The sequence below is a fragment of the Patiria miniata genome, unplaced genomic scaffold, assembly GCF_015706575.1.
Source record: "Patiria miniata isolate m_02_andy unplaced genomic scaffold, ASM1570657v1 HiC_scaffold_18, whole genome shotgun sequence".
In the NCBI taxonomy this organism is placed as follows: domain Eukaryota; kingdom Metazoa; phylum Echinodermata; class Asteroidea; order Valvatida; family Asterinidae; genus Patiria; species Patiria miniata.
The window spans coordinates 7,594,934-7,607,107 of record NW_024037056.1 but is presented as its reverse complement, the minus strand read 5'-3'; the positions used below and the strand labels follow the sequence as shown (position 1 = coordinate 7,607,107).

Sequence of the window (12,174 nt, the reverse complement as noted above, 5' to 3'; positions counted from 1 at the left end):
GTGTATAATTATGTACATGACTGTGCAGCCACAATGTCTGTGAGTGACCTACTGGAGGGGATTCAATCTTGTGTGGGTTCGGAGGACCTGCATTCATAATATTTAGACCATTAGAGAAAGGATTGTGTCCACAAAATAGTATTTTATACGCGAAATAAAAACTGCCTCACGCGTGAGCACCTCAGTTACGCGGCGTAAGTCTTTACGCTTCGCAGCTCGCATGGTTAAGCAGACTTGGATTATTTAGTAATGTTCCTGCTCTCAATTCTCTGCCCAAGTTCCAACGATTTTACCTCACTTTCAATTCAATAAGGCCCATTAGGCTACAGTTTAACTTTTGACAACTGGAGGAGCACTAACCGTTTTCTGTCCTATGCTTTAACACAGGTTTATTATCGACATGCCCACAATCGCTACTTTCACTGGGTTCAGTTTCGCCATTCGCATTTTAGAGGGGCTCGGCTCGGCTGCTGTGCTGACGGCATCAGCGGCCATCGTAGCTTCTGTATTCCCAGACGATGTTGGCAAGGCTGTGGTATAAAAAGTTAATTTCATGGGCAATTATATTACATTTGAAAGGTCCCGCGTCCGATTTGACCCGGAATCCCAGTCATATTTTGACCTGATACTTTTCCGGGTAAAAACGACATGTTTCCCGGGTCAAAATGACACTTTTCCAGATCACAATGACCCGAAAGATGACCACCATACTAATTAAAGGAAATAATGCGTGCATTTATGAGTATGCCTGGCCGTTTTTACACTATTTTTTAAGACCAATTCGTTTCTGGATGCTGATAATTTATACCCGAGCCGAAGTCTACGGTAATTTTCAGCATCGGTCAACAAATCAAAACGTTTCGGTCCAAAAGTCAAAACAAGTCCAAAATTATAAATGTCCAACGATTTTGTTCAACATTTTAACTTCATGTTTTTCGGACACCCCTTTTACTGTATTATGGTGTGTCAAGTCTCGCAAGTCGTAGAAAAAAAACCTCCTTATATGGAGTTTGGCGAGCAGGTCGCGCGTAGCGCGCGATTTGGCGCAGAACGCAGCTGTGCAAGTAATTGTGCATTGAGTACTATGAAATACTGACTCACTGGTGGTATTGCGCATGCCTACGTGAGGATTGTGAACGTTGAATCAATAAAACGGCAAAAGGCACCAGATTTCATAGGAGTCCAAATTCCATGTGACACTGGAAAAAGTGTTGAAGACCAGCCAGCCAGTCCTTATCAAACGTTTAAAATCGGCCATGTGACGGGCTCTCGAACAATAGGAATGGATAAACTGTCTTAGGTATGTGTATTGAAATATTCTGTCCTGCAAGAGGCAAACGTAAACTTGTATTCCGGCAGAAAAGTGACGACTTTTAGATTGGAGTAAATCATTCGCACGCGATCCGCGCATGCTTATAGTTGATTAATAAAGCACAAATCACTGGACGCGAGTTTACACTTCAGAGCACCTGTTTAGCTTCAGGTAAACTTATCTTTTTACATTGGTGCCCCCTTCTTAAATCAACAGAGTCTGGTTGAGACGACTGTCGGCTGTTCTTTTGCAATTGGGCCAGCAGTAGGCGGCTTGCTGTATCACGTAAGTATGGAAAAATTGCAATCGGAGTTAATGAGTTAACGCAATGAGTGCAGTTGTTTTCTGTACAAAAAAAATAATAAAAAAATAGTGAAGAGACAAATACCACCTCCTAAAATTTCCAGTCAATTGAAAGAAGCTGCACGTTAAAAGAACTGCACGTGACATTATTTTTGCCTTGGATGAAACCAAGAACAAATTTTTAGATTGAAGTAAAGTTGCCAAAGTGCTTGACCTTTTTATTAAATGTGATATTGTGTTATTGTACCAAGAAAACGACGTCTTCCCAGAGTCCTAACTTGCTCAACATACGGTGAGGGGAGTGAGGCGCCCTCTGTTGTTTGCATACAGAGTCAACAAACAAAAACAAACAAACAAACAAACAAACAAACAAACAAACAAACAAACAAACAAACAAACAAACAAACAAACAAACACCCCAATGAACACATGTGTAATGGTTTTGTTGATTTGTCTTACCAGGCTGCAGGATTTAGAATTCCTTTCTTCGTCCTTGGTGGTATCGTTCTGTCGACCGTTGTCGTCAATTTCTTCTTGATGCCTAATCAAGGTTTGAATCTTTAAAACCAATAAAATGTGGATATTAAAAAAGGCTGATAGAGCGATTGCATTCAGTGGCCATCTTTGAGGTTTTGGTTTACTCAAGCGTAGTGTCCCTGTTGAACAAAACCACACACCTCAATAGATGCGCTGCAACTGACGATCTATAAAATATGAGGTACAAAATGGTGCCAAACTCGTGGGCGAAGATGCAATTCCCGAATCCGTGTAAACTTACCTCAAGCAATCTTGGATTCACGTCTGTTGTTTTACCGCCCTAATGGGAAGACAGCGCCCTCATTGGCTGAAAAAAATGACCAATCAATGTTAAGCTGCAGTTAGCATCAGATTATAACCCCGGACATCAGTGATTAAATAAAACACGTAAAGCACCAAATTTGTATTTGCATTAATCGTACATGGGGGTACCAGACCAAATTGGGCGCCAGATTCAGGTTGTTGTTCCCTGCCGACTCCGTGCAATGTTATTTACCATTTCTGATCAGGGAACGAGGCTGAGGAGTCTGGTTCTGTGAGCCGAGTGCTCAGCATACCTGCCGTCTGGATTGCTTTATTCGCCAACTTTGTTGGCTTTGCAGCCTACGCGTCCCTGCAGCCAACTCTGGCAATTTTTCTGGACGAGGTAATGGAGACAAAATTGACATTTTTTTCAAATAACCTTTTTTTTAATTAAGATATGCAAGGTCTGTTTAAGTGGCAACGTTAAAATGGGCCATTCAGAGTTTTGATGATATCACCTTCGGTGTGTGTAAATTGTCTGTCCTTGTTACCGAGTTTAACCGCGCTTATGTTGTCACGTGACCACAAAAGTCGTGATCGAATTGGTCAATGCGCACTGTTTGATTAACAGGCAGGAAGAGTCCATCCCTACTCGAAAGTTTCCCGTAAAATACTTTTGAAGATATTTTTTTCTATACACATTTTATTTGATTAACACTTTCTTCTTGATAGCTTAACTTTAGTGTGATGGCGATAAGTCTGCTCTTTGTTAGCTTGGGTTTGGGCTACGGCTTATTCTCAGTGATCTGGGGTGCCATTGCGGACGCAAAGGTAAGAGCAAACGTTAATCGGCAGGGCTTGTGTGTGTGTGCTAAGACGTTACTTTCAATGACAATGGAAAGACAATGCATCGCTCCGAATTTGACACAAAATGTTCGAGATTATTTTGTAGCAGGATGTAACTTATTATAATTAGATGGAATTTTGCGTTGGGGTGATATCAATCAAATTAGGTTTTTGCCCTTCACCGACGTTTAAACACTGTATATTCAGTGTGTTACCTCCCAGTGAGAGTTGGAAAAAAATGACTCGGGTGGGACTCGAACCCACGACCTCCTGCTTTCTAGTGCAGATGTCTTACCACTCGACCACCGAGCTAACTGGATCGGTTGGCTGGTTTGGATCTGTTGTACATAGCAGCAGGTACCGCATAAACTATTATAAGTGGTGAAGGGCAAAAACCTAATTTGAAGGATATAACTTCATACTGATAATAATAATAACAATTATAAGAAAAAGCTCAATATTAAAACTGGGACTTTTTGTGTTAATTAATTTGAAAATTTTGATTTCCTCATGTCAGAAATGCGCTAGAACACTGATTGTAGTAGGTGCATCCAGCAGCGGGGGACTGTTTCTGCTGTTAGGGCTACCACAGATTTTGCACTTGCCTGTGTAAGTTTACCCTTCAAAAATCGGTTAATGTTAGGAACACCTCGAAACGCCTCACGCAGCGTTCCGTCCAGAACTGGTGCGTTATAGCAAACGTTCTTATATGGGAAAACTCGGTGTTTTCAGCAGTATGAACCAAAAAAAGTTATTTCCTTTACGAACAAAACACGTTAGTCACAAAACGCGGAAGAGTTTTCAGATCGTTAAGTAACGTTCCTGTTTTAACACATTTGCGAACGTTCCTGTATAATTATCAGTCGGAACAGCTCGGAAAACGTTTACACACCTGAAACGTATCTCCTACAGGACTGGGGTACTTCCTGGCGTTACCATACCCATCGCAGCCGCAACGTTTTCCATGTTGGCTACTCCAACGTTCGTAGACATGTTACGTTCTGCAGAGTAAGTGCAATTACTACACTGTTTGTTTTTAACTCTTGTAGCCGTTTATAATAACACATTATTGCTACATAACTGAAGCACAGAAAACTGCTGAAAAAAAAACATTCTAAAAAAAAAAGCAAAAACAAAAACAGAAATAACAGCCATCAGTGTTTAAATGTCCTTAAAACCAAATTGGACTTGGTCAAAAAAATGATGCACTCGTTCAGAGTGATATGCATATGATATGCATATTTAATTCAGAGATATGGAATGCCTTTTTTTTGCTCACTTTGTGTTTAATGTATATATGTAATAGGCTGCTGTTTTTTGTTTAAAAAAATCAACAGGATGAATAACAAGTCCAAGTAGCTCAGTAAAGCTTGTACAGAAGTTACACTATTGTACTTGTGAAAACAGAAGTTTTCAATTGATTGGATTAATACAATGTATAACCTCAATCCTACAGGTGGTATGGCATACCGAGTGGATTAGGATTGACTGCTGTTATATCTGGCCTTTGGAACAGTGCGTACGCACTCGGGTAAGAGGGTCAATAAGCCACCGTTGGTGGCGCTGTTTGCTGAAAGCGAGGTCCTCGTGCTCTCTTTTTTTTCTGATAAGGATTTACCAAGCAAGGGGGAAAAGTCGCCAGTGTAAATCAATGGTGAAAGCTTACACAGCCTCGGTTTGGCCGAAAGTTTGAGCCAAAAAATCCCGCTTGCGCAGTGTGTACTTCCTTTGCAACTTGGCCAAATAGTGCCACCTACAGTTCGTGCACCGAATGCATTTTGCTAAAGATTTTTTTTATTTAGATACGACCATGTTCTCCACATGCTCCTTCTCCTCCTTCTTCATGCTGCCAACATAGTTACATAGTACCTGTATAAGTAAACTTAACAAAACATGAGAAAAAGGAACAGTTGATACAATAATTTGGTTACATACTTTTTCCATTGGCCTTTAAAGGGAATATACATCATTTGCTTTTGCAGTAATTTTCAGAAAAGGATGGAATTGGGGGGTTGGAAATATATAGAAAATATAGTTACACTGACTTTTTTGAGGTTTTGGGTCCGAAAATACTATAAAAACCAAGAAAAACAATCAATTTCCCGTAGTCTGGTTCCCTAACTCCATATAAGAAGAAACAGAGCAGTTTACATACATTGGGGAACTGTAAGGTCAGGGAACCAGTCTAGCTGGCTTGTACCCGTTCATAGGTGTGTAATCGATTGCAAACAAGTGCAATTGTCAATTGGGGCCAGTATTTGAAAATAAAGCCAGTCTTTTCCAACGCTGGTCGGCCGACCAGCGTTGGAAATTGATACAAAAATACCTTTAAATACTTTTCTTGAAAATGACAGTATACCAGGTGCCATGATTTTACAGGATGCTTTACACTGTCATTCACTAACAGTCCAGCAAGGTATTTCAAATTGATTTGGTAGTTTTATTTTTTGATGTTTGCAAATGTTGTATTTTCCCTTTAATATGTGTATCATCCCACAAATACAGTAATTTCTTTCATACTAAAGATAGTGTATATCTCTTGAATGACCACCAGAAATGGACACAAATACATTTTGATTTATCCGATTAGCTCATTGACGGGCCCGTTGCTAGGGGGCGTCATCACAGAGTATTACGGGTTCGGCTATTCGATTATGACCATCGCTTGTACCTCTTTCGCTGTTTTGATCATCACGTGTCTTTTTGGCATCTGGGAGTTTCGATGCGGAAAAGGGTAGGTTGCACATAAACACTGAGAACGTAAAAGGAGGCAGTACTATATAGGTTAGTCCTTACAATGTCAACACTTATCTCCTGAGCGCCCCTATTTTCCGTTTTTAATAATCTAGAAACGTGGTACCGCAGTCGTAAGCAAACTTCAAACCCTGGTCCTGCTAAGGGAAACCGCAGCGGGGGATTAGCGACTAGACCAGCCGTCCACTGCGGCGATTATCACAGTTCTATTGAATTTATTTATACAGATCGGCGAGATGAAAATAACGCTGTGTGGAAGTCTTTACAAAGGTACATTGATGGGTGAAGCTGAAGTGTGTTGCTTGAATTGGAAGACGGGAGCATATACCCGTTTTGGGACAAAAGGTCTGTCGTTGACAAGCTGCAATATAATGCCCGTAGTTCTGAAAAGCTGTCGTTGTAAATGGGTTGAGAACAATGCTTTTCCTCGCATTGGGTCGGCCAAAATCGTCGTAACAGTCGAAGTCTCGTTATGTCCGTGCACGTAATAACCAAATATGTCCCAATAGTTATATACACACATTGATCGGGACTGGGAGAATGTGTTCGTTACAGTCGGGATATCGTTATGACCGAGCTCGTTATAACGGCAGTCGATTGTATTTGTCAATATAAACACAGACTTGAAATCTTGCATACCTTTATCCACAAGCACAAGCCGAACGAATAATGACGGTATATAGCGGCTGATAGCGCCCTCATGAGACAATTTATGGAGAACGAGGTCAGAATGGACCACCGTGATTGGAAACAACGTATGACTTCCTCAAACAAAGGTCATTTAAGCCGGTGAAGTGTGAATTTAAGACTCTTTTATGATATAAGCTCTGACAGAAGCTTCTACATATTACTTAATACTTGATGGTCGGATCGGTTGGTCTGATTTGTCTGTTTTTCTCGACAATTGGCCAACATGTTTTTGCCATATTATGTGCCACCGGCGTCGCATTTTTCGGAGTCACATTTTTCGGCGTCGCCTTTTTAAGGTCTGACAGGGATCGTTTTAATCGATTTCTTCAGTGCAAGACTTTCCTGCATTCATGCAAGACTTATTCTTGCAACAGCCAGTGCTTATTGTGCACACGTACACGCGGGGTTTAACCAGTGGGTATAAAAGGAAACCGATTTTCATTGGAGTCTAATTTTCATATGACACAGCGTTCATTTCCGCACGTGACACTTCAGTTTGACTAACCCACAATTCTGTGCGTTTCCGAAAGAATATTCATATTGGACACAGACTTGAGATTTGTCTGCAACGTACACATTTGAGTCACGAGTTTTCTCACTCAAAATGTAATATCCACTGACATTACTCTGGACAATTGTAAGTTAAAAAGTCTTTTCATTAAGTGAAATTTGCAATCTTGAACATTATACAAGCAAAAGGTAAATCTGGCTCCTCTTAAAAACTTGTACATTCTGATTTGTATTTACCTTGTAGGAGGCGGGAACCACGCGAGGCTTTTTCTTCGGAGGACAACTCGAATGATCAGGAGATGAGACTACTGTCTTCAAAGTAGATTGGCAATTGGTATAACTGTATATTACCCATCTTGCTGCAAATGTCCAGCGTAACTGGAATGTTTTTGTTTCTTTTCGTTACATACTTTTATGGTTGAGTTTATCTGGGAGCCAACTGGACTTCCAAATATGGTTGTGCCCAAACTTGGGAGATGACATGGATTCAGGAATGATTATAAGCTCGCATGACAGGGGTAGTAACATCACACGCTTTTGTATTATTCAACTAAACTAGCGGGGTGGAGTCATACACGTACTGTACTTATGTTTACTTTGACCTCAATTTGCATGTTGACCACAAGTGGGCGTGGTAAGTCTTGTTGAAAACATGCAATATAAGACAATTACATTGCACCTGAAACAACAGTACAACAACCCATCAGTATCTAGTGCTGAATCAACTGTGCCAACAAAAGAGAAACATCTGGCATGTCTGGTAGGCCTATAGTCTCTATTTGTACACATTTCCTCATAATGTGCAACATATTGAAGACAATTATCCCTTAAAAAAATGAATTGAATCTTCAAACTTGGTTGGTGAAATACTGAGGACCTTTTTTTGCCAAATGAAATTGTTTGAGACTTCATGCTATCATTTTGCATGTTTTTCAGCACTCAAGCTCCCAGTCCGGGATAATATGAGCGATTTTGAACTAGGCTGTCTCGATACTGCTCCATAATCTTATAATGTAGGTCTTAATGATGAGTTTAGTGAAGAACCAACATGAGAAGTTTCATGCTTTAGTAACATTGTATCAGCTATTTGACTTTAATAGCCCCACTACTGCCGCTAAAGATTCAATTTGGGCGATTCACAATGCACTGCGCCACCAAGATTTTGCCACGGAGAGTTCGTTTTTCAAGGTCACAGACGACAAAACATGGCCCATTTGAACGAGTGTCAGTAGGAAACCTCCGCTAATTTGTTATAGATTGGGGCAAAGCGTTCTGCCGCCTTAGAAAAAAAACCTCGATATTGATAAAACGAAAAGAAAAGGGCAAACAGATACTCGAACTTTCTGGCCTGAAAAAAAAACTAACAATTTCATATGTCCCGCGCTGCGAGTGACTATTTGAATCAACTTCAAAAGCTATAACACGTATCACACTTCTAAGATCTAGAGAACTCCGAATCTGTTTTAAGTAATTGAAAAGTCAGCTAAAATTTGAGAAATCACAAACGTTCACCTAAAATGTGACAGGATTGAGTCATAATGATATCTCCTCTGCAGCTTAAGAAAAGAAGTCCCATTGAATAATTTGTCGAACAATATTTTTAACAACCACTAAATTTGGTAATAATTATAGCAACAACAAAAAAAGAACTACACATAAACATGAAAATATGAAAATTACACATGACATTGTTTTCACGCCATAGCTTTTGTATGAGCTACCACCAATTGCTCTTGCTAGTGCACGTTGCATTCAAGCCAACAACAAACTTTACAATCTAAAGCAATTCTTACCAGCAGTAATCTTCCCAGAAAACTAATCCCTTTACTTGTCAAATGTCTACTTTCCGTTTTGCAAGCAGGAATATTGAAGTTGTTTGGTTTGAAAGCAATCGAGGTTTGGTGATAAGTCATGTTCAATACCATATTAACATTTAGATATAGTTTGCTCTTTTTAGGCATTATTTTACAGTTTTCAAATCGCAACTCATTCAAGGGGGTTTAAATATCACAATTAATATAACAGCTTTGTCTGCCGCCCAAACAAATAATATAGTTTTAACCAGTGAAAATAAAGTTTACTTCATATCCTTGCAGCATTGTAAACGTTACCATACATTACGATACACCTGTTACTAAAAAGTTCGTTCGAGATTTTGCACGAGCGATGTCCTGGTTTGTAGTTTATAAATAAGTTGATTTTCATCAATATTTATTGCACGTCATTTTGGTACAACTGTCTTATTCAACTATGAGCTATTTTGTTAACCAAATTTGGTCTGATCAACAAAATCTAGTAAAAATAAATGCAGCATATTTCAGTTGGAAGCATTCCGATTCGTCCTAAATTCGGTAAACTCGTCTTATGTGGTGATGGGCAATGATTTGAATAAAGCAATTATTTTATTTATTGTGTTTGTCATTCATATCAATATTGTTGTCATCGAATTTCGTTTCTGGTAATTTGTGTGATACAAGTATTAAAATAGGTAAGAAAACCTTTACAAAACTACCATCTTGCCAAAGCTAATCTTAAAAAATCGCGAAAGCAATGTACAATGCAAGGCTAGTGCGAACAATATTTAGACTTATAAAACGTGCACAATTAGATTGATATATGACATTTTTTTTCACTCTTTATCTTCTGTACGATTTACCGCCATAGATAAACACCAAACAACAGTACTTGCGAGCATTAATCGCATTCAAAACAAATTATACCTTCGACCATGTTCATAATTTCGAAGAAAGTTGACGAATTGCCTAATCATTAACTGTCACGTACCAGTTTTACTATTCCAAAACAGAAGTGACTTTCTGACAAAACTAACCCCTTGACTTGTCAAATTTCTGATTTCAGTTTTGCAAGCAAGATTGTTTAAGTGGTGTGGTTCAAAAGCAATCCAGGCTTGGTGATAAGTCATGCTCGATACCACATTAAAATGTAAAATTAAAAAGATACAGTTTGCTTTACATGCATTATCTTTCAGTATTCGAATCTTACTCAATCGAAGAGTTCTATAAATATCAAAATTAATAAACCAGCTTTGTCTGCCGCTAAAAAGAAAACAATATTTTTAACCTGTCGCGCAAAAATGAAAATAAAGTTTACTTCATATCCTTGCAGAATTGAAAATGTAGACAACTTTCTGAACGTTGATCACTTGAATCAATATGTAAAGGTTACCATTCATTACGATATAACTGAAACGTTCTTTCCTGAATCACCGAACTGCATCACTTAAAGTTGTTGGCATGCAGCACTAAATCAACTTTAAAATATAAAATAGTTAACACAAGAGAACACGGACTATGTTTTGAGTAAATATGTTTTAAAACGTCAACAACAAATTTGAAGATTTACAAACGATCATCTGAAACTCGGGCTGAATGTACGTTAATTCAAGATAAAATTATGTTGTCGAATCACGGAGAACCAGATTCTATAAGTGCAAGATTGTGCAAATAATGTTAATACTTCTAATCTGTGCTCAATCAGATTGATACATGATAATTTTTTCAGACTCAATTGCTGATTTTATGAGCTACCACCTCAGAAAAAAATACACCAAACCTTGGTCCTTGCCACCGTACATCGCATTCAAATCAAATTATAGCTTCAAACCTCACAATAACTTTGACTAATTTTACGAATTACATAATCAGTAACTACCACTAATATACGAAGTTTATATTAACACAACCAATATTGTTTTACTTTCCAACCAAACAAATTCGATTATTTAATTACAATTTTGCCAGCGATATTATTAAATGGGAGTGGTCCAAAAGCGATCGAGACTTAATAAAAAGTAAGTGTTGACACAACAATATTAATGAACATTTAAAATTACTAGTAGATAGCGTTTGGCATTTACAAGCGTCTCTTGTACAGTTTTTAATTAAAAACCTTATATAAAAAAATATATATATTTCCCTCCAAAAGGTGATAGCAATGTTAGCATTATATCTATGCAAGCAAGTAACAGCCAGCTAAGAGATGCTGTCATCTTATTAAGGGGATGTTTTGTAGGTTTAATTACTCTGTTTAAGACCGCTTGGAGTCTGGGTGCTGATAATTACCCAAGCCTAATTCATACCGACCAACCACATATTTATTCCCATTCATAAATACCTTTTCGTTCAAGAAATATAAAATTGTCAGTCACAAAACCCCGATTTTGTTCAACAAGTTCACTTCATGTTTTTGGAACATCCCTCTAGCTAAATAATGGAGTGTCCAGCTCGCAAATAAGATGTAAACAAGACCTTTTATGGAGATTGGCGCGCACGTCGCGCGTACTGCGCGGTGTCGCGCAGATTGCATTCACCTGGGGCGTTTCGTTGTGAATTAAGGACTACAAAATACTGACTCACTGGTAGTATTGCGCATGCCTACATGAGGATTGTGAATGTTCAACCAATAAAACAATAAAAGGCACAGGATTTTTAGGAGTCGAAATTTCATGTGACACTGGAAAAGTGTTTTAGACCAGCTAGCCATGTCTTTACCATCCGTTAAGACCGGCCACGTGACGGGCTTTCGACCAATAGGAATGGCTAAACTGTCTTAGGTGTTTATGAATTAATGTTAATCGTTTACATTAAAGGGAAAATACAACATTGGCAAACATCAAAAAATAAAACTACCAAATCATTTTGAAATACCTTGCTGGACTGTTAGTGAATGACAGTGTAAAGCATCCTGTAAAATCATGGCACCTGGTATACTGTCATTTTCAAGAAAACTGGTATTTTTGTATCAATTTCCAACGCTGATCGGCCGATCAGCGTTGGAAAAAACTGGCTTTTTTTCCCAAATACTGGCCCCAGTTGACCATCACACTTGTTTGCAATCGATTACACACCTATGAACGGGTACAAGCCAGCTAGACTAGTTCCCTGACCTTACAATTCCCCAATATATGTAAACTGCTCTGTTTATTCTTAAATGGAGTCAGGGAACCAGACTACAGGAAA

The 12,174-nt window shown here is 38.7% G+C and overlaps 1 protein-coding gene across 1 annotated transcript; it reads left to right on the top strand.

The window, feature by feature from the left end:
- Positions 1-3,118: 3,118 nt before the first annotated feature.
- On the top strand, positions 3,119-8,389 carry LOC119724460. Its single transcript, XM_038195520.1, has 6 exons — positions 3,119-3,226; positions 3,759-3,850; positions 4,154-4,249; positions 4,698-4,772; positions 5,832-5,975; positions 7,440-8,389. The coding sequence occupies exons 1-6, from the start codon at positions 3,143-3,145 to the stop codon at positions 7,516-7,518; spliced, it is 570 nt and encodes a 189-aa protein (XP_038051448.1). The 5' UTR covers positions 3,119-3,142; the 3' UTR covers positions 7,519-8,389.
- The last annotated feature ends 3,785 nt before the right edge of the window (positions 8,390-12,174 follow it).